Source organism: Oncorhynchus kisutch, linkage group LG14 (assembly GCF_002021735.2).
Source record: "Oncorhynchus kisutch isolate 150728-3 linkage group LG14, Okis_V2, whole genome shotgun sequence".
Taxonomy (NCBI): Eukaryota; Metazoa; Chordata; class Actinopteri; order Salmoniformes; family Salmonidae; genus Oncorhynchus; species Oncorhynchus kisutch.
In genome coordinates, this window is record NC_034187.2 from 16,923,465 (window position 1) to 16,944,768 (window position 21,304).

General features: G+C 40.7%; 3 protein-coding genes across 5 annotated transcripts in view; 1 reads left to right on the forward strand and 2 right to left on the reverse strand.

The window, feature by feature from the left end:
- LOC109904248 (protein transport protein Sec23A) overlaps positions 1 to 6,574 on the reverse strand; it is a 39,031-nt gene extending 32,457 nt beyond the window's left edge. The window contains exons 1-2 of the mRNA XM_020501486.2: positions 6,467 to 6,574; positions 4,464 to 4,697 (exon numbers count right to left, since the gene is read on the reverse strand). Of these exons, the coding sequence (XP_020357075.2) occupies positions 4,464 to 4,684 (221 nt within the window). The 5' untranslated portion in view covers positions 4,685 to 4,697; positions 6,467 to 6,574. The remainder of the gene's footprint in view (positions 1 to 4,463; positions 4,698 to 6,466) is intronic.
- Positions 6,575 to 6,726: 152 nt separating this feature from the next.
- LOC109904247 (signal recognition particle 54 kDa protein) lies at positions 6,727 to 15,368 on the reverse strand. Of its 3 annotated transcripts, none has more exons than XM_020501484.2 (17): positions 15,252 to 15,368; positions 14,738 to 14,853; positions 14,541 to 14,638; positions 14,300 to 14,391; positions 14,128 to 14,212; positions 11,504 to 11,608; positions 11,329 to 11,395; positions 11,168 to 11,225; positions 10,843 to 10,993; positions 9,358 to 9,506; positions 9,118 to 9,218; positions 8,936 to 9,022; positions 8,721 to 8,794; positions 8,197 to 8,305; positions 7,914 to 8,084; positions 7,528 to 7,623; positions 6,727 to 7,294 (listed from the first exon to the last, which is right to left on the reverse strand). In XM_020501484.2, exons 3-17 carry the CDS (start codon positions 14,616 to 14,618, stop codon positions 7,203 to 7,205), a joined length of 1,515 nt encoding a protein of 504 aa, XP_020357073.1. In that variant the 5' UTR covers positions 14,619 to 14,638; positions 14,738 to 14,853; positions 15,252 to 15,368; the 3' UTR covers positions 6,727 to 7,202. The 3 variants fall into 3 exon arrangements, with proteins under 3 accessions (XP_020357073.1, XP_020357074.1, XP_031643795.1); XM_020501485.2 differs by having other exon boundaries at positions 6,733 to 7,294; positions 14,738 to 14,884; positions 15,252 to 15,325; XM_031787935.1 differs by having other exon boundaries at positions 6,733 to 7,294; positions 14,541 to 14,853.
- Positions 15,369 to 15,572: 204 nt separating this feature from the next.
- On the forward strand, positions 15,573 to 20,379 carry zgc:109986 (class I SAM-dependent methyltransferase). Its single transcript, XM_020501483.2, has 8 exons — positions 15,573 to 15,748; positions 15,863 to 15,984; positions 16,621 to 16,759; positions 18,477 to 18,598; positions 18,747 to 18,857; positions 18,967 to 19,073; positions 19,652 to 19,742; positions 19,868 to 20,379. The coding sequence occupies exons 1-8, from the start codon at positions 15,652 to 15,654 to the stop codon at positions 19,982 to 19,984; spliced, it is 906 nt and encodes a 301-aa protein (XP_020357072.1). The 5' UTR covers positions 15,573 to 15,651; the 3' UTR covers positions 19,985 to 20,379.
- The last annotated feature ends 925 nt before the right edge of the window (positions 20,380 to 21,304 follow it).

A 21,304-nucleotide genomic window follows, 5' to 3' on the forward strand; every position in this document is an offset into this window, starting at 1 on the left:
ATGTGCCAGTCTAGCGATGATTCTGTACTGCTGCTGCTCATTTCATGGCAAAGTTTTCAAATAGATACAAATAATATACTTTTGCCAGGTAATCCTACTGCGCAGTTAACCTTCTCAATTAAATGTTTTGGGGAAAGTATTTCTGTCAACTCACAAGACGGTAGAGGTTGACTGATTATGATTTTTCAACGGCGATACCGATAATTGGAGGACCAAAAAAAGCCGATACCGATTAAATCGCCAGATTTTTATTCATTTATAATAATGACAAATACAACAATACTGAATTAACACTTATTTTAACTTAATATAATACATCAATCAAATCAATTTAGCCTCAAATAAATAATGAAACATGTTCAATTTGGTTTAAAGAATGAAAAAACAAAGTGTTGGAGAAGAAAGTAAAAGTGCAATATGTGCCAAATAAAAAAGCTAATGTTTAAATTCCTTGCTCAGAACATGACAACATATGAAAGCTGGTGGTTCCTTTTAACAAGAGTCTTCAATATTCCCAGGTAAGAAGTTTTAGGTTGAGGTTATTATAGGAATTATAGGACTATTTCTCTCTATACCATTTGTATTTCATGTACCTTTGACTATTGGATGTTCTTATACTGTGTAACAGTATAGCTTCCGCCCCTCTCCTCGCCCCTACCTGGGCTCGAACCAGTAACACATCGACAACAGTCACCCTCGAAGCATCGTTACCCATCGCTCCACAAAAGCCCCTCTGCAAGGGGAACAACTACTCCAAGTCTCAGAGCGAGTGAATTTTGAAACGCTATTAGCTCGCACCCCGCTAACTAGCTAGCCATTTCACATCGGTTACACCAGCCTAATCTCGGGAGTTGATAGGCTTGAAGTCATAAACAAAGAGCTGCTGGCAAACGCACAAAAGTGCTGTTTGAATGAATGCTTACGAGCCTGCTGCTGCATACCACTGCTCAGTCAGACTGCTCTATCAAATATCAAATCATAGACTTAATTTTAACATAATAACACACAGAAATACGAGCCTTAGGTCATTAATATGGTTGAATCCGGAAACTATAATTTCGAAAATAAAACATTTATTCTTTCAGTGAAATACGGAACCGTTCCGTATTTTATCTAACGGGTGGCATCCATAAGTCTAAATATTGCTGTTACATTGCACAACCTTCAATGTTATGTCATAATTACGTACAATTCTGGCAAATTAGTTCGTAATGAGCCAGGCAGCTCAAGCTGTTGCATATACCCTGACTCTGCGTGTAATGAACGCAAGAAAAGTGACACAATTTCCCTAGTTTAATATTGCCTGCTAACATGAATTTCTTTTAAGTAAATATGCAGGTTTAAAAATATATACTTCTGTGTATTGATTTTAAGAAAGGCATTGATGTTTATGGTTAGGTACATTCGTGCAACGATTATGCTTTTTTCGCAAATGCGCTTTCGATAAATCATCCCCCGTTTGGCGAAGTTGGCTGTCTTTGTTAGGAAGAAATAGTCTTCCCAGTTCGCAATGAGCCAGGCAGCCCAAACTGCTGCATATACCCTGACTCTGTTGCACAGAACGCAAGAGAAGTGACACAATTTCCCTAGTTAAAAGAAATTCATGTTAGCAGGCAATATTACCTAAATATGCAGGTTTAAAAATATATACTTGTGTATTGATTTTAAGAAAGGTGTTGATGTTTATGCTTAGGTACACATTGGTGCAACGACAGTGCTTTTTTCGCGGTGATAAATTATGATAAATTAACAGGCACCGCATCGATTATATGCAACGCAGGACAAGCTAGATAAACTAGTAATATCATCAACCATGTGTAGTTTACTAGTGATTATGTTAAGATTTATTGTTTTTTATAAGATATATTTAATGCTAGCTAGCACCTTGGCTCCTTGCTGCACTCGCATAACAGGTAGTCAGCCTGCCACGCAGTCTCCTCATGGAGTGCAATGTAATCGGCCATGATCGGTGTCCAAAAATGCAGATTACCGATTGTTGGGTAAACTTGAAATCGGCCCTAATTAAATCGGACCCAATTAATCGTCCATTCCGATTAATCGGTCGATCTCAACAAGACAGTTATCACATCAACTGCTAGTGATGGGCATTCTAAGTATTTTCTGTGAGCTGGATATTTTGGCTCCATTTACCTAAAAGAGCCGTTCATTTGTGCATGTCATGCCAAAGTAGATGTCCTAACCGACTTGCCAAAACTATAGTTTGTTAACAAGAAATTTGTGGAGTGGTTGAAAAACAAGTTTGAATGACTTCAACCAAAAGTGTATGTAATCTTCCGACTTCAACTGTATATTACTGTAAATATTGATCACTTTCCCTGTGTATGATGATATATTTTGATACTGTGAAACTGTTAAACATATTTTTTTACCTCCTGTTTCAGGAATTGTTGTCACTGAGTATTGCCCCTATTTATAGGACCTTCCACCCCCATCTGGGATATGGATGCCTGATGAAGACCTAAGGGTCGAAACGTTGATGTAAATAAATATCACCTGCATGAGCAGCAGTGTGCGGCGTTTTCCTTTCTGTTTTCCATGAGTTTTCCTACAACTCCAGCACCTGCGGAAAGTACCTGGATGTGTGTATGTTCAGCTTTTGTATCAGACCGTATACCACGGGTATGACAAAACATGTATTTGTACTGCTCTAATTACATTGGTAACCAGTTTATAATAGCAATAAGGAACCATGGGGGGTTTGTGATATATACGGCCAATATACCACAGCTAAGGGCTGTGTCCAGGCACTCCGCGATGCGTCGTGCATAAGAACAGCCCTTTGCCGTGGTATATTGGCCATATACCACACCCCCTCGGGACTTATTGTTTTAATAATCGACATATGCAGCTCAAAAAGCAATAGAAACAGCATGCAAATCAGGGAGCCAAATTACATTTGCGATTCGGTTACCGACTTCACCAAAAAGAGCAGTTCAAAAAGAGCCATTTGTTTGCGAACGACCCATCACTACTGACTACACAAGGAGTGCTAGACAAACGCCCGCACTACACAGACAGAAATGGGCAATATTTCTGGAAATTAATTTGCAGATATTGGCTTTATAAGCCAGTAGTGTCTAACTGTAACCTAATAGCGTTTCAGTCGGTGACGTCACTCGCTCTGAGACCTGAAGTAGTTGTTCCCCTTGCTCTGCAAGGGCTGTGGCTTTTGTGGCGTGATGGGTAACGATGCTTCGTGTGTGTCAGTTGTCTGTGTGCAGAAGGCCGGTTAGGGGCGAGGGGACGGACTAAAGTTAAACTGTTACATAACCAGGGGTGGGATAATGTCAATGTTGCGTTGGTTAGATAGCAGCTGGGAGTTTCCGGTGTCTGATACAAGGTAGATTTGTTTATGACAGTTAGAGGTGGAACACATGAAAATTGCATGTACTTTCAGAATTGTTTTGCGAGCTACACATAGGTGGTCGGCAAGCTACTGGTAGCTCGCAATTGACCCCTGGAATAGGGAATGCTCCTTTGTTCCAGTGAAAAATAAAAAAGATTTGGAGCACAATTATCAAAATGTACCAGGCATTTATACACTCAGTGGCCAGTTTATTAGGTAAACCACCCTGATCACAAAAATGGTTCACTCCTACAGACAGTGAGTCACGTGGCCGAGCTATATAAAGCAGACAGGCATCCAGTTAGTGTTTGAGTGAACGTTAGAATGGGCAAAATGAGTGACCTAAGCGACTGGGCGTGGAATGATTGTCAATACCAGGCATGCCGGTTCCAGTATCTCAGAAACGTCCGGCCTCCTGGGCTTTTTACGCACGAGAGTCTCTAGGGTTTACCGAGAATGGTGCAACAAACAAAAAATATCCATTCAGCGGAAGTCCTGTGGGTGAAAACAGCTCGTTGATGAGAGAGGTCGAAGGAGAATGGCAAGAATTGTGCAAGCTAACAGGCAGGCCACAAACAGCGCAGTACAACAGGGGTGTGCAGAACGGCATCTCAGAACGCACAACTAGTCGGTCCTTGTCACCGATGGGCTATTGCAGGAGAAGATCAGAACAGGTTCCACTCCAATCAGCTAAAACAAGAATAATTGGCTACAGTGGGCAGGAAATCACCAAAACTTGACAATTGATGAGTGGAAAAACATTGCCTGGTCGGACGAATCCCGGTTCATATTGTGTCATGCTGATGGCAGCCAGGATTTAGCATAAGCATCATAAGGCAATGGCCACTCCTGCCTTGTGTCAAAGGTACAGGCTGGTGGGATGGTGTGGGGAATGTTTTCCTGGCACACGTTAGAGCCCTTGATACCAGTTGAGCAGCGTTTCCATGTCCCAAATAATTCAGGCTGTCCTGTAGGCAAAGGGGGTTCCGACACAGTACGAGATGGGTGTGCCTAATAAATGGGCCACAGAGTGTAGTGTATATCTGCTTTATTTGAAACGTGAAAAATACAAAGTGAAAAAGTATTGTTGTCTCACCAGAGCGGGTTAAGGACAGCGCGGCAGGTCGCCCTGCTACACAGCACAGGCTCATACTGGATGGGGGGCAAGTCTGGGCGCTCCTTCAGGGGGGTGAACAAAGAAGCCACAGGGACCACCATGCGGGTGGCCTCCAGACGACTGGAGGGCCAGACGTTCCAGCTGAAACGCACCCCATCACGCTCCTCATTCTGGGCGATAAACTCTGGGAAGGTCGCCATTCCACCCTACAGACTGAGAAGGAGAAGGAGAGAAAGGAGTGTCTGCGTGTTATAGAAATATAGGCTATACATTTTATGGTCATGATTCCATTTGATATTTCAACATAGCATTAATTATATAATAGTCCACTGCACTGCAAGGAGTCTCATAATATTATCTTTTTATAATTGCCTGGCTTTTTACCATTGCAGTGTCCTGAGATACCCTTTTGGACTTTGAGCATAATGTTACATTCAAATTGGAAGTAAACATGCTGGAGTGTGTCATATCAATATACTGGTAGAGGAAATGCAGTCAAATATGATGTAACCTATGCTATGGGAAATTCTGGCTTACTTCTAAATAGGGCAAAAAAATGGGTCTAAAAGTCATGACTAGAACCTGGCTAAGGTACAGAATATGATCCTGACTGTGACCCACTTCTTCACCCACTGTCTGATCAAATGTTCAAAATAATTTACTTTGAAAACACACTGAATCTGAATAGAAGTCCAATCAACAGGTGTAGGTAGACCTTACAGTGAAGCACCTAACCGACAGTGCAGTTTCAAAAAATACGGATAAGAATAAGAAATAAAAGTAACAAGTAATTAAAGAGCAGCGGTAAAAGAAAAAAAATATATATACAGGGGGTACCGGTGAGTTGGGGTAGTATGTACATGTACCGCTTGCCTTGTGGTAGCTGAGAGAACAGTCTATGACTAGAGTGGCTGGAGTCTGACCATTTTTAGGGCCTTCCTCGGACACCACCTGGTATGGAGGTCCTGGATGGCAGGAAACTGATTTAAGTTTCCCTGCATTAAAGTCCCCGGCTACTTGGAGACCCGCGTCTGGGTGAGCGTTTTCTTGTTCGCTTATGGCGGAATACAGCTCATTCAATGCTAGTGGATGCAGCTCATTCAATGCTAGTGAATGCAAGTGGTGCCAGCTAGTAGTAAGTTCATTGTATTGAACTATCACTAACCTTTGCGGTCTCCTGAAGTCACAGTATTTGACCTGATGAGATTCTATCAGAGATGCAAATGTTCACAATTCCTTAATAGTTAAAGGTCTTTCAAAAAGGAAACACTCACTGTATTGGGCTTTTATCTAGCTAGTTAAGTATCTGACCTGAATCAAACACTACACACACGTACATTGTAATATTATTGTATGGTGGCATTACACATTTTGTATTGTATTTATGTAGTGTAATAATGTTGTCATGTACTGTTGTATCTTTCGTGTTATGTGCCTTAATGTGTTTGAACCTAGTAGTTGCTGCCTTGGCAGGAACAACTGTAATGGGGATCCCTAATAAATACAAATGGTGACTCAATCAAAAGGCTTTACAAACGGATGCTGGATTACCAGCAAAGCTATTTTGATTGAATGAACAACCAGTCTCTGTACAACAACAACATTAGCTAGATACAGTAGCTAACAAGGGCACGCCAAAAACAATTACAATTGTTCAATAGATTTCAGGAGAGAAAATCACATCACAAAAAAAGATATCTAGCTTGTCTACTTTTCGGGTTGGCTAACTAGAATTATTGCATTCACCATGTTAACAACCAGCTAACGTTAGCTATCTAATTTAGCTTCAGTTAGCGGATCGACCGGAGAATGAAATGTGTAAAAAAATAAAAAATAATTATTCATCCTGCTCAGTTCGCTAAACCGCCACACAACTGTAACTTAATAAGTATTACATCCAAAATACATTACGTAATACACATATCCCAAATATATGTCTTAGTCAATAATTACAGCAAATAGTAGCACATTTGAATATTTACCTGATGTCCTCAGACTGGTTGACTCTGCTACGTACTGTAGTGACAGTGAACAGCGCCAAGCACAACGTTGGCTGACAACGCAGCAAACAACATGGCTGCGAGGAGTAATGCCACGTCAAGAGGTGTCCAATCATAGCCCCTCACCCACCTTTGAGGATGTGGTCTAATCTTTATGGCTAGAGTTTCATTGATAGAGCGATAACAAATATGATTGACAACTACGACAATCATTGATCAACCAAACAGAGAAAAGGAGACACTTTTTAAAACATTGCAATACAAATTTTATTACATTATGACAACAACCAAAAAATTACAACTAATTTCAGCATATCCTTTGCAACATCTCCAAATCTTGGTTGGGTTCATTAGGGTACACCGGAAAACATTTTAAATTGTTTTGCAATTAAAAACACAAATTAGGGTATCTTATTGGACAAGTCCAATAGTGACTCCCGGTTGAAGTCTATTTTCTTCTGTTTGGTGCCTAATGAACATAACTCAGGACAAGCTTCATAATCCCATTATTTATGCATCTTTTGTGCCTATTTTACAATTAGTGTAAAAATCACAGAACTTCTTTTGATGTATCCTGATAAGTAAATAAGCCTCTGCATAATTTTATACACAAACATCTTAATTAATTATATTAGAGGCAAAATAACTCTTCTCTCATCTCCTTCTTGCTAAATCCAAATGACAACCTTTTATTTAACCGGGGTTAAGGCTCAGTGGTTCACATATTGTTGAATCCCATCATTCCTTTCGCGTTGCCAGCTGCACCCTGTTGGAACTGTCTCATCATGGACTGGAGACCAGACATTCCACCTGAAGAGACAAATGATAATCAGAGTGTTTCAGGGGGATCAGTTAAACTCTAGATCAAGGCAGAGTCACTAAACATGATCATATAAAGGTTATTTGGGTTGCAAGGTGATTTGTAGATCAGCGATTCTGCAGTCTATATCACATCTATGTCATTACGTTTGGACCGACCATGCTCAAAGTAACAAAGGAAGTTTGGGTAATGTGAAATGACTTATTGTAAAAGTCATGCCTACCCATATGGTGGAGAACCCTTGGGTCCATCATCTTTGCCATCTGTTGGTTCAACTTAGCCATCTGAGAGGGGTTGACATTCTTGGACATATCACCACCTGCAAACATGTAAAAGTGCAAAATAATTTATTGACATTCTACTGCTTGATGAAAGCAAAATTGTGTAATTGGACCAGTGCTTCTGTTTCCGGGCTGAAACGTGACTAGTCATGAAATCCTTGCTTCCCCCGTCCTTGTTTCCTCCCCTCACAGAGTGCATTGAAGGAGAGGCTCCAAGGTCCTTCCCTCAGACCTCCTCCAATGCGATTTGAGAGGGAAATGGAGGAAACATGGACAGAGGAAGCAAGAATGACAACTAGTAATGTTTCAAGAGCCAAAAAGTGCATACCTTTGAACAGGCCCTTGATGCCACCCATCTTCTTCACCATCTGGGCAAACTTGGTGTACTGGGTGAGCAGCTCCTGGACGTCCCTGGTGGCAACCCCTGAACCGCGTGCCACTCTGGCGATTCGGTTCGGCCCCTTGCTGAAGAGCTTTGCACCGTCTTTGTTGTCAAGTTCTGCAAAAACCAAAGAAAGAAACCAGTGAAGAAAACATGTACGCATTTTGTATAACCCTTTTGTTTCTATCCCTTACTCTTGTTTATTGATGAAAGTGGATTGCATCTTTACCTTGGTCGTTCATGCTGTCCATAATTGTCATGAGTTTCTTCAACCTAGCCATGGACTCCTGCTCGTTGCCTTTGCTCATGAAGTCTGTTCCGAAACCTGGGATCATACCCTTGTGACATTAACAGAAGTCAGATTAGCATTGTCATCTTTAAATGGCAGGGTAGCCTAGTGGTTAGAGCGTTGGACTAGTAACCGGAAGGTTGCAAGTTCAAACCCCCGAGCTGAACTGGCAGTTAACCCACTGTTCCTAGGCAGTCATTGAAAATACGAATTTGTTCTTAACTGACTTGCATGGTTAAATAAAGGTAAAATAAAAAATAAAATGTATCCCACACATGACCAGAAGAATATAAACTATTCTTAGGTATTCATTATTTACCAAGGGGGAAGGGTATACAGTTGAGATTGTTTTCGAAAGGTCTTTGTGCTGAAACGTTGACCATTTGCTTGTTTCATCTATAGTATGTACCCCTATGGGGACTTAAATTTTCCCCTATTGGGTATTCTGGTTGCCGCTTACTTACCATGATCTGTCCGAAAGGTCCCATCTTCATGATGTTTTGAAACTGCTCGTACATGTCACGAAGCGTGAACTGACCTGTGGTGCAAATGGTAATTAGAAGAAACTTAAACCATACTGCATAACTATGTTATAGACTGCAGAGCATATGCATACTGCATGTCAGTTATGATATGGGGCTGGTTTTACAACTATGTTAGCTCATGATCTCATTCTCACCATGTTTCAGCTTGTCAATTAACTCCTCGTTGTCATCCAGCTTGAGTTCATTGACTTTGTCTATCAAACCTTCAATGTCTCCCATGCCTGAGGACAAAATACACACAACTCAATCAATACAGGTTGTACATAACGTAAAACGTGTTATGATGATCCATTATTCAAAAGGGAAAACAGTTTACCCAGTAGCTTGCTGATGAAGGGTTGTGTCTTAAATGGCTCTAAGTCATCAATGTGTTCTCCAGTACCAATGAAAATGATGGGACTCTTAGTAGCAGCAACTCTATAAAAAGGCAACACGAGTATGAAACATTACCTAACCATCAGGATTATCATGGAGTTGATGAATTCTACAGTATTAAGGAAACTCAGTTGACCATAACTTGGATAAACTATCAAAACAAAGAGGGACATTTACTTACGCACTGAGAGCACCACCACCTTTGGCATGACCATCCAGCTTTGTCACTATGACGGACGCAACTTCTACTTTGTCTTTGAAGGCCTTCGCCTGGGCTTCACAAGCTTGGCCAATGGAGGCATCCATTACGTAGACAATGTTGTCAGGTTGCTGGAGGAAATAGAAACATGCTTGGGGTAAGACCATGCATGCATTGATGCATTTTCTCTAAAGCAATACAGTGCGTTCAGAAAGTATTCAGGCCCCTTGACTTTTTCCACATTTTGTAACGTTAGTCTTTCTAAAAATGTATTAAGTTGTCGCCCGTCCCCCCAATCAATCTACACCCAATACCCCATAATGATAAAGCAAAAACAGGTTTTCATAAATAAAATATCACATTTACATAAGTATACAGACCCTTTCCTCAGTACCTTGTTGAAGCACCTTTTGCAACGATTACAGCCTCAAATATTCTTGGGTATGACGCTACAAGCTTGGCACACCTGTAGTTGGGGAGTTTATCCCACTCTTCAATGTAGATCATATCAAGCTCTGTCAGGTTGGATGGGGAGCATTGCTGCACAGCTATTTTCAGTTCTCTCCAGAGAAGTTCGAGCTTGTTCAAGACCAGTCTCTGGCTGGGCCACTCAAGGACATTCAGACTTATCCCGAAGCCACTCCTGTGTTGTCTTGGCTGTGTGCTTATGGTCATTGTCCTGTTTTTTCATCAAGGATTTCTGTACTTTGCTCCGTTCATCTTTTCCTCGATCTTGACTAGTCTCTCAGGAAATGCAGCTGAAAAACATCCTCACAGCATGCTGCCATCACCATGCTTCACCGTAGGAATGGTGCCAGGTTTATTCAGTTTGGCCTGGCTGCCAGCTCTAGGAAGAGCCTTGATGGTTCCAAACATCTTCCAATTAAGAATGACGGAGGCCGCTGTGTTCTTGGTGACCTTCAATGCTGCAGAAATGTTTTGGTACCATTCCCCAGATCTGTGCCTCGGAGCGCTAAGGACAAATCCATTGACCTCATAGCTTGGTTTTTGCTCTGACACCCACTGTCAACCGTAGGACCTTACTTAGACAGGTGTGTGCCTTACCAAATCATGTCCAATCAATTGAATTTACCACAGGTGGACTCCAATCAAGTTGTAGAAACATCTCAAGGATGATCAATGGAAACAGGATGCACCTAAGCTCAATTTAGAGTCTCATAGCAAAGGGCCTGAATACTTATGTAAATGTGATACTTCCACTTTTATTTGTAATAATTTTGCAAACCAACCCAAAATAACTTTTTGTCAAAATAACTCTTTGTCATTATGGGCTATTGTGTGTAGACTGATGTGGGGAAAAAATATATTTGAGAACAAGGCTGTAACGTAACAAAATGTGGAAACAGAGGGTCTGAATAATTTCCGAAAGCACATTTTATAATGATGATGATACAAAAGCTCAGGCTGACAGAGAGATGATCACAGTGGTGCAAAAATACTACTTACCACTGCATTGGAAACCTGCAACATCTCCTCAAAAAGGGAATCTTCTTGCTTGTGTCGGCCACTGGTATCAACAATGATTATTTCAAAGCTCTCATTTTTGAACTTTTCCACACCTTCCGCAGCTATGACGACAGGGTCCATCTCTGTGTAACTGGATTTAACAACGTTAGTGTACAGTATGCAGCAAAGGCCCTGTAATAGACTTGCGTCCTGTCCAGGGGGTGTACTTGTACATCAAGGTTTCTTACCATATACATTAGCAAAAAAAATAACTTGAGATGCATCACATACAGATGAGAAGCAACCAAATGCAAAGCATACATACCTTCCATAGAATGGAATTCTGGCTTTTGTTGCATTTTGCTTCAACTGATCGAAGGCACCTGCACACACACAAAAATATGTTGTTGACTTAATTTTCTTTTAGCTAATTTTCTTTCTTTTGAGAAGGAATATCAAACAGATACATTTTGAAAATGAAACTACCAGCTCTGAAAGTGTCAGCGCAAATCAAACAGGTTTTCCACCCTTTTCTTTGGTAGTAGTACGCCAGCTATGGAAAAGGTTTTCAATACAGAACATTAGTGATGGCATAATATATTTTGGACAAATGACCACCTGAATGTGCATATCTTTAGGCTGAAAGCCAGGAATGGCTCACCTTGGAACAGGTTGTGGTTTTCCCACTGCCCTGAAGACCCACAAACATGATGACATTGTTCTTTCCCTTTGTGGGTGTCCAAGCCTTGACCCCTGGATCCACCAGCTGAGAGACAACCACAACATTAAATCTTAGACACACTCCCATCAAATCCAACAAACACAGAAACATTGCATCTTTGTAAAATATGTGAAGTGAGAACATAGGGAAAGGCCTCTCCAAACCACACAAGCTTCTTTAATGTGTAAACAAGCAATCTGAAAGTACTTGGAAAGTCTTCTCCCTGCATGAAATCTAAACTGATCAGTTGATTATCCATGTCCGAGGGTATGCCTTCTAATGTGAAACGAATTATGTATTGAGCTGAGCAATCAAAACCTTTAAATACAGGTAGACTACAGCTACTGGATCCCTTATTTCAATTAAGGTAATTTTTTGAGGGGAATGACTGTTTTGATGGTATAGTAAATTGCCAAAACAGTTTACAAAACACGGTGGAATATCAATAGACCAAATTACTTTTGAAAACCACTAATATAAAAATAACCAGGAAATCCCACCAACAACTGTCAATCATCTACCCAAGTTTTCAATCAAAAATTAACTCCTTCGGTTACTTTACACTGGACCATCATTAAACTAATACTAATGTATGGAGGTATTACAATACGTTCAGTTTCACGCCACAACAACTGACTAACAAACAATGAAGTAAGAATTAGAGGTCGACCGCTTATGATTTTCCGACGCCGATACAGATTATTTGAGGAACAAAAAAAGGCGATACCGATTACTTGGCCGATTTTTTAAACGTATTTGTAATAATGACAATTACAACAATACTGAATGAACACTTATTTTAACTTAATATAATACATCAATCAAATCAATTTAGCCTCAAATAAATAATGAAACATGTTCAATTTGGTTTAAAGAATGCAAAAACAAAGTGTTAGAGAAGTAAAAGTGCAAAATGTGCCATGTAAGAAAGCTAAAGTTTAGTCTTCAATATTCCCAGGTAAGAAGTTTTAGGTTGTAGTTATTATAGGACTATTTCTCTCTATACCATTTGTATTTCATTAACCTTTGACAATTGGATTTTCTTATAGGCACTTCAGTATTGCCAGTGTAACAGTATAGCTTCCATCCCTCTCCTTGCTCCTACCTGGGCTAGAACCAGGAACACATCGACAACAGCCAACCTCGAAGCAGCGTTACCCATGCAGAGCAAGAGGAACAACTACACCAAGTCTCAGAGTGAGTGACGTTTGAAATGCTATTAGCCATTTCACATCGGTTACACAAGCCTAATCTCTGGAGTTGATAGGCTTGAAGTCAAACAGCGCAATGCTTGAAGCATTGCGAAAAGCTGCTGGCAAAACGCACGAAAGTGCTGTTTGAATGAATGCTTACGAGCCTGCTGGTGCCTACCATCGCTCAGTCAGACTGCTCCATCAAATCATAGACTTAATTATAACATAATAACACACAGAAATACGAGCCTTAGGTCATTAATATGGTTGAATCCGGAAACAATAATCTCGAAAACAAAATGTTTATTCTTTCAGTGAAATACGGAACCGTTCCGTATTTTATCTAACGGGTGGCATCCCTACGTCTAAATATTGCTGTTACATTGCACAACCTTCAATGTTACTGTAACGGATGTGAAACAGCTAGCTTAGTTAGCGGTGCGCGCTAAATAGCGTTTCAATCGGTGATGTCACTTGCTCTGAGACCTTGAAGTAGTAGTTCCCCTTGCTCTGCAAGGGCCGCGGCTTTTGTGGAGCGATGAGTAACGATGCTTCGTGGGTGTCAGTTGTTGATGTGTGCAGAGGGTCCCTGGTTCGCGCCCGAGTGTGGGCGAGGGGACGGTCTAAAGTTATACTGTTACATTATGTCATAATTACGTAGAATTCTGGCGAATTAGTTCGCCAAGAGTCAGGCGGCCCAAACTGTCGCATATACCCTGACTCTACGTGCAATGAACGCAAGAGAAGTGACACAATTTCACCTGGTTAATATTACCTGCTAACCTGGATTTCTTTTAGCTAAATATGCAGGTTTAAAAATATATACTTCTGTGTACTGATTTTAATAAAGGCATTGATGTTTAGGTACACGTTGGAGCAACAACAGTCCTTTATCGTGAATGCGCACCGCATCGATTATATGCAACGCAGGACACGCTAGATAAACTAGTAATATCATCAACCATGTGTAGTTATAACTAGTGATTATGATTGATTGATTGTTTTTTACAAGATAAGTTTAATGCTAGCTAGCAACTTACCGTGGCTTCTTACTGCATTCGCGTAACAGGCAGGCTACTCGTGAGGCAGGTGGTTAGAGCGTTGGACTAGTTAACCGTAAGGTTGCAAGATTGAATCCCCGAGCTGACAAGGTAAAAATATTTCTTTCTGCCCCTGAACAAGGCAGTTAACCCACCGTTCCTAGGCCATCATTGAAAATAAGAATGTGTTCTTAACTGACTTGCCTTGTTAAATAAAGGTGTAAAATATATATATATATATATATCATCCAAAATACCGATATCCGATTGTTATGAAAACTTGAAATCGGCCCTAAATAATCAGCCATTCCGATTAATCGGTCGATCTGACCTTGACGAGCTCCTTGAACACAGAATGCTGGATCATTCTCCTCTTGTTCAGCCCAGAGGCCATCTCCTCCAGGTCAATGGATGATCTGTGGTCAAAGAAAGATTACATTAGTAGGATACAGAATTCAGCTTGTCTACTACAGTACAATGTGTTCCTGAATAATGCTACTCACTTTACATTTTCTCTGAGCTGCTTTACCAACTTGATGTTGACATCTGCTTCCAGGAGGGCAGCACACACTTCTTTCAGCATGGCATTTAATACCTAGAGAAAGAGAAGACATTATCTATGAGAAATATCATATGGTCTTGCTTGATTGAAACCTGGTAACATATGTAACTACTATTTAGTTAACAACCACACTTTGCCAAAAGTTGTACAAAAATAAGAAGTTGATTTGGTACTAGATATACCTCCTCATTGATGATGGTGGCATTGCTCAGTGATCGCAATGCCGAGGTTATTTTTCTTCCCAAATCGGCTAACACCATGTTGGCAGGTCTTGTTGAACCTATAAAAAATATTTAGATTGGCAAATTTGGTTATACAGCCACTGCCAACTACTATACCACTTAAATGCTGGATAATAATGTTATGGAAAGTGAATTACAAAATCAGTTGAGAAATACGGCCTCTTCGGCTTCAACGTTGAGGGAACCCCCCCTTGTCTCCACACCTTTCACTGGCACTTATTGGTGATCAAACGTCCGTTGTTGACTTCCTTAACTGAGCAATGAACGAAAACAATGAGTGAAATCTAGAGATTAGTTTAGCATATAGTCAGGACAACATGACAGAAATTCTTCAATAACTTTTCGACATGAATTAGCTAGAAAAATACCGTAGTTAACTAATACAACATGTGTATGTAAAGAATAGATAATATTGACCAGACTGCATCCACACAGCTTATAAAACTATCTAGCTAGCTAAATTGCGAGCTAGTTAACGTTAGCATCGACAACTCGAGTGAGGCCGTGGTTCTCCGAGAATATGATACGTATAAAAATAGCATCATCATTTCATTCGATGGATGGATCGCTATCATGCTAACATTACGACATTTACAAAATAGTAGCTAGCTACTAAATTACCATTATTATAATTATAAAGAAGATCGTTACCTAAAGCTTGCCAACTGGCTTGAGAAAAGCAACCAAACGAACGTCATCTCAATACCAGATATCCCAGAATGCCTATCTACTTCCGGGGTTATGTTTACTTCTTTGTAGCCCCTGTATTTTAAGGTCGTCTGAAATGTCATGTTTTCTACTTAGAGTAAACGGTAATTTCATACAACACGTGTCCATTTAATTTGCCAAAATCAATATTCAATATATTTCTACAATATCAGTTACTTTAAATGAAATAATATATTCTAAATTCTCTCCATTTCACCACTACTATTAATAGGGCTCCAATTATCGCGCCTCCTTAAATCTCAAATACGTATCCGGTATTTTCTACACATGCGTTCAATACATTCAAGCATGAGCAATCGTATGTGGCAAAATATTTGTTGAAATGAACTTTTCAGACGGAAAAAAAGAAATCGTACGATTACTCTCCAGAGTAAATTCCAAGGACCTGCCACGTTTAATTGACTGGATGAAAAACTCTGGTATTTAATAACCTTGGCATTAGCTATTTTAAGAGTAAACCAACCATCCCATGTTCATGTTGGATTATGATGCTTTAACTGTATTACATTAGCTAGTCATTTTGTTTCTTGCAGATGAAGTGGATGATGGATTGATTGACAATCAAAAGGTTATACTTCAAAGTATTTCAGAGGATCTTAGGGCATGTCTTCCTTTGGAGGCTGTGCTCTCCTCCGAGTCCTTGGCTATTCAGAAGGTGGGTTACTGTAATTGCTTTCATTCCTCAACATCTTTACTCCGGGCCAAATTTACTTGCTGAGTGCTTGTATTTGGTGCAAGGTGTGTGTATTTTATTTTCAGAGAGGAATAAAAAAAATAAAAAAATACTCACACTTAAAATTAGACTTTTATGTAATTAAATGGGTATTTCACCCAAATTACAAAATTACGTTGGTTTCCTTATGCTCTAAGCAGTCTATGGACAAGGTATGACAACAATCCATGCTTTGGTTTAGTTTCCCTGGAACTGTTTCCACATGCTAACGTGTGTGGTACAAATCCCAATCAAGTCATGGGACTGTTTTTCACACATCTCCAAATAATCCAAAAGTATCTAAACTTGTGAAGCTGAACAAAGTCACAGATGATTTGAACACGTGTGAAAAATGTATTATCGGTCCCATGGCTTGAATGGGATTTGTGCCACAAATGCTAAAATGTTAGCATGTGGAAACTGTGCCAGGAAAACTAAACCAAAGCATGGATTGCTGTCATACCTTGTCCAGAGACTGCTTACAGTGTAAGTAACCAGTGTAATTTTGTAATTTTGGTGTACTATTGCTTTGACTATCACAAATGAACTAATTATGTTCATCATCAATTGATTATTCAGACCCAACAGAACCCCCAGCCCACACTGCATGTGGATGCTTTCCTGTATGACGAAGACACCGTGGATACACTCTGTGAGGAGGGCAAGATGAGCCGCAACTACTGCCTGAACTGTGGCACTCACAGAACAGCTCCCCTGGGTAGGTTTGCCTAGCATGGGCCTCCCGAGTGACGCAGTGCTCTAAGGCACAGCAAAGCAGTGCTTCAGGCATAACTACAGACCCGTGTTTGATCCCAGGCAGTGTCGAAGCCAGCGGAGACCCATGAGGCGGCGCACAATTGGCCCAGCGACGTCTGGGTTAGGGGAGGGTTTGGCCGGCCAGGATGTCCTTTTCCCACCGCGCTCTAGAGACTCCTTGTGGTGGGCCAGGCACATGCACGCTGACTTAGGTTGCCAGTTTTACGGTGTTTCCTCCGACACGTTGGTGCGGCTGGCTTCTTGGTTAAGCAAGCAGTGTGTCAAGAAGCAGAGAGGTTTGGCAGGGTCGTATTTCGGAGGATGCATGGCTCTCGACCTTCGCCTCTCCCGAGTCAGTTCGGGAGTTGCAGCGATAGGACAAGACTGTAACTACCAATTGGATATCACAAAATTGGGGAGAAAAAGGTGTAAAAAGTAGAAGAAAAAAAGGTTTGCCTTGCCTGGTTAATCATTGTACTTGTTCTGAAGGATCATGCAATCTCACCAACAATCCAATTACCCAAAGATCCCATAAATGTTCCATAAGCACAAAAATATTATTTCTCCCAAATATTATGCACAAATGTGTTTACATCCCTGTTAGTGAGCATTTCTCCTTTGCCAAGATAATCCATCAACATGACAGGTGTGGCATATCAGGAAGCGTATTAAACAGCATAATCATTACACAGGTGCATCTTGTGCTGGGACAATAAAAGGCCACTCCAAAATGTGCAGTTTTATCACACAACACAATGCCACAGATGTCACACATTTTGAGAGCATGCAATTGACATGCTGAATACAGAAATGTCCACCAGAGCTTTTGCCAGAGAATTGAATGTTCATTTCTCTATCATAAACCGCCTCCAACATAGTTTTAGAGAATTTGGCAGTATGTCCAACCGGCCTCACAACCTCTACCTCATGTATGATGTTGTGTGGGTTGAGCGGTTTGATGATGTTAATGTTCTGAACAGTGCCCCGTGGTGGTGGGGTTATGGTGTGGGTAGGCATAAGCTATGGAAAATGAACACAATTGCATTTTATGGATGACAATTTGAATGCACAGAGATACCGTGATGAGATCCTGAGGCCCATTAGCCCGCCATTCATCCGCCACCATCATCTCATGTTTCAGCATGAAAATGCACTGCCCCATGTCACAAGGATCTGTACACAATTCCTAATGCTGAAAATGTCCCAGTTATTCCATGGCTTGCATACTCACCAGACATGTCACCCATTGAGCATGTTTGGGATGCCCTGGATGGACGTGTTTCACTTCCCGACAGTGTTCCACATCCCGACAGTATCCAACAACTTTGCACAGCCATTGAAGATGAGTAAGACAACATTCCACAGGCCACAATCAACAGCTTGATCATGCGAAGGAGAAAATGGCCAGATTATTTTATTATTTTTTTTAAAAGGTATTTATGACCAACAGTTGCATATCTTTATTCCCAGTCAAGTGAAATCTGTAGATTAGGGCTTAATTTCTTTATTTAAATTGACTGATTTCCTTATGAACTGTAACTCACTAAAATCTTTGAAATTGTTGCTAGTTGCGTTCATATTTTCGTTCAGCATAGATGTGTAAGATAAGGGTGGGTTTATAACCCTCATGTGGCAGCATTGTGTCAAATGAATGTTTATTTGAATGTTTATTTTCTCAGAGTTCATCTCTCACTCCTTCTCGATATTGGAGCTCCAGTTCCTATTCCAACATGTCCTACCAGACCTGACTGGGAGACTAGTGGTGGATGTGGGTTCCAGGCTAGGGGCAGTACTCTATGGGGTAAATTTCAGTTTGTTTTGGAATGAAAGGGAAACCATTTATGGCATTGAGATGTATTGTTAAAGGTTATGTGAAAATATTGCAGGAAAATGTCATGAATTCTTTGGCAAAAAAGTATTTACTCTTCCAGTCATCTGTTGTGCTTCAGGGGTACCTGTACAGCTCTGCAGTTCGGCTTGTTGGGGTAGAGATCAGTGCAGAGTTTGTCAGGCTTCAGAATATGGCTGTGGAGAAGTATGGCTTCAGTGACCGAATACAGGTAAATCGATCATTAGTATAATTTTACATTAATTTATCTTGATCTTTGTTTTATGTTTTTAAAGAATGTAAGTGCCACAGCTTTCTCTCATTGTCTCACATTTCTGCAGGTCATCCATGGGGATATCAGTACTCAGGATTCCCTGTTACAGAATGCAGATGTTCTCATCATGAACAATGTGTTTGAGTACTTTCTACAGCCCAATGACCAAATTAAGTAGGTAAACCTTGGACACCACACCAGGGGTGTATTCATTAGGACATATCGTTTCAAAAAGTTTTCCAACAGAAAATATCATTATCCTATAATGCAGCTTTTCCCAAACTCGGTCCTCAGGAACCCAAGGGGTGCACATTTTGTTTTTTGCCTTAACACTACACAGCTTATTCAAATGATCAAAGCTTGATGATTATTTGAATCAGCTGTGTAGTACCAGGACAAAAACCAACACGTGCACCCCTTGGGCTCCCAAGGACCAAGTTTGGGAAACGCTGCAATATAGGATGCAGTAAGTGATCATTGGAAGATTTCAATTGCATACTCCTCATGTCCTGTCTCCTTCTCAAAACCAATTGGATGAGAAAGCCAGAGGTCCCGCCCCTCTGACCTTCTCCTCCAATGGGTTTTGATGAGGAGAGTGGGGTAAGGATGCAATTGAGATCTTCCTCATATATTGTATCTGGTAATGATGCTGTGTAGTACCAGGACAAAAACCAACATGTGCACCTCTTGGGGTCCCGAGGACAGAGTTTGGGAAACCCTGCTCTAATGTCTCTATCCTCTTGCTTTTATAGAGCCTGGTATTTTATCGTTCACAATTTCCGCAAGAAAGGTGCTCTATTGGTTACAGTTCCAAGCCTCCAGGAAGCACTTTCTTCACATCAGGTAAGTACTGAAAATGCCTGTAAAAACGTTCTGTTTTCCACACATTGAGAATTGAATGTTTCTATGATGTGTAACTTCAAGCATAATGCACACCTCTCTATTTCTGTACTGTGCTCCTCCTTCAGGGAGGGATCAACCTCAGCAAGTGGGTAGAGGAACTACCTCTGGATTACAACGTCTATCTGGGGAAGGACTGTGACCCGGACGCATTCAAAAGTATACGCCTGTATAGGGTACTGTGACCCTGAGTGAAGACCAAACATCCGCTCAGACTTTCTGTCCCTTGGATATTGACTTTCTGCCGCAATTGCAGATGGATTCTCTTATAGGACTGTGCCCTACCATATCATGTTCAAGGTATAACAATCTATAAAGATGACTGAGTGATCTGTGATAAGAAATCCCAAATATCACTCTGATAATGTTATGTACTTTACAGTTCAGTGAATGATTTGTCAACCTTTTTACAGAAAATGTTTGACCAATGTCTGAAATACTGTAGTAAATGAGTAGTTAAAACATTTGCCTGATGGTTCTTGTATGTTCCCCTCTCACCCACACTACTGAAACAGGAAGCATGGGAGGGTAGCATAATTACAGCAGAAAGTGGCTATTAAATGGCACCAGCTCTGAGGAACTTCTGTGTTGCCTTCTTTACCAACAGCATGGCATCACATCTCTTTTGCAGCGCTTTAATAGTGTTTCATTTTGGACTCTGTGGCAATTGTAATTACAACCTCTTTGATGGATTTTGCACCTTAGTTATGAGGCTCTCTAACTACACCAGACAGGCATCATGCATGTGGGGCGGCAGGGTAGCCTAGTGGTTAGAGTGTTGGACTAGTAACCGGAAGGTTGCAAGTTCAAGCCCCTAAGCTGTCATTCTGCCCCTGAACAGGCAGTTAACCCACTAGGCTGTCATTGAAAATAAGAATTTGTTCTTAACTGTTAACTGACTTGCCTAGTTAAATAAAGGTAAAATAAAAAATGCAGTCATGTTATAGTAAACAAGCCATTAACACCATTGTTGAACATTGGCCTTCAGTCACCATCAATATTCTGTTTATTGAAATATGACACAAGCCTAACTAAGGCTGCATTTACACAAGCTGACCTTTTTTTTTACCAATCAGATAAGCTCTTTTGCAAATAATTGGTCAAAATATCAGAATAAGGCTGCCTGAGTAAACGCAGCTTAAGAACAAAGCACGTACATATTGGTGATTCATACCCCCTCATGGCGGACAGACGGGAAGTTGGATGCATGTGGAGAATGTTAGGCGCTATAATATGTATAGGCGCTATGATTATGATCACTCACTTAAACCTGTACAAAAGTTGTGTATCAGTTGAAAAAGTATGTTTTACCAGAACAGATATGCTATGTTTTACTATTAATTTGTATGATGCTCTGAATCAAGTAGTAACAAATCCCATATTGCTTCTCCACTCCTCTGAAGTTCAACGAAGATAAACATGATTGGAGGTGATGATGCGAGTGGCGGGATAAACAACCAATGGAGATCATATAGTCTTCACTCAAGCTACGCCCTCCTACGCGC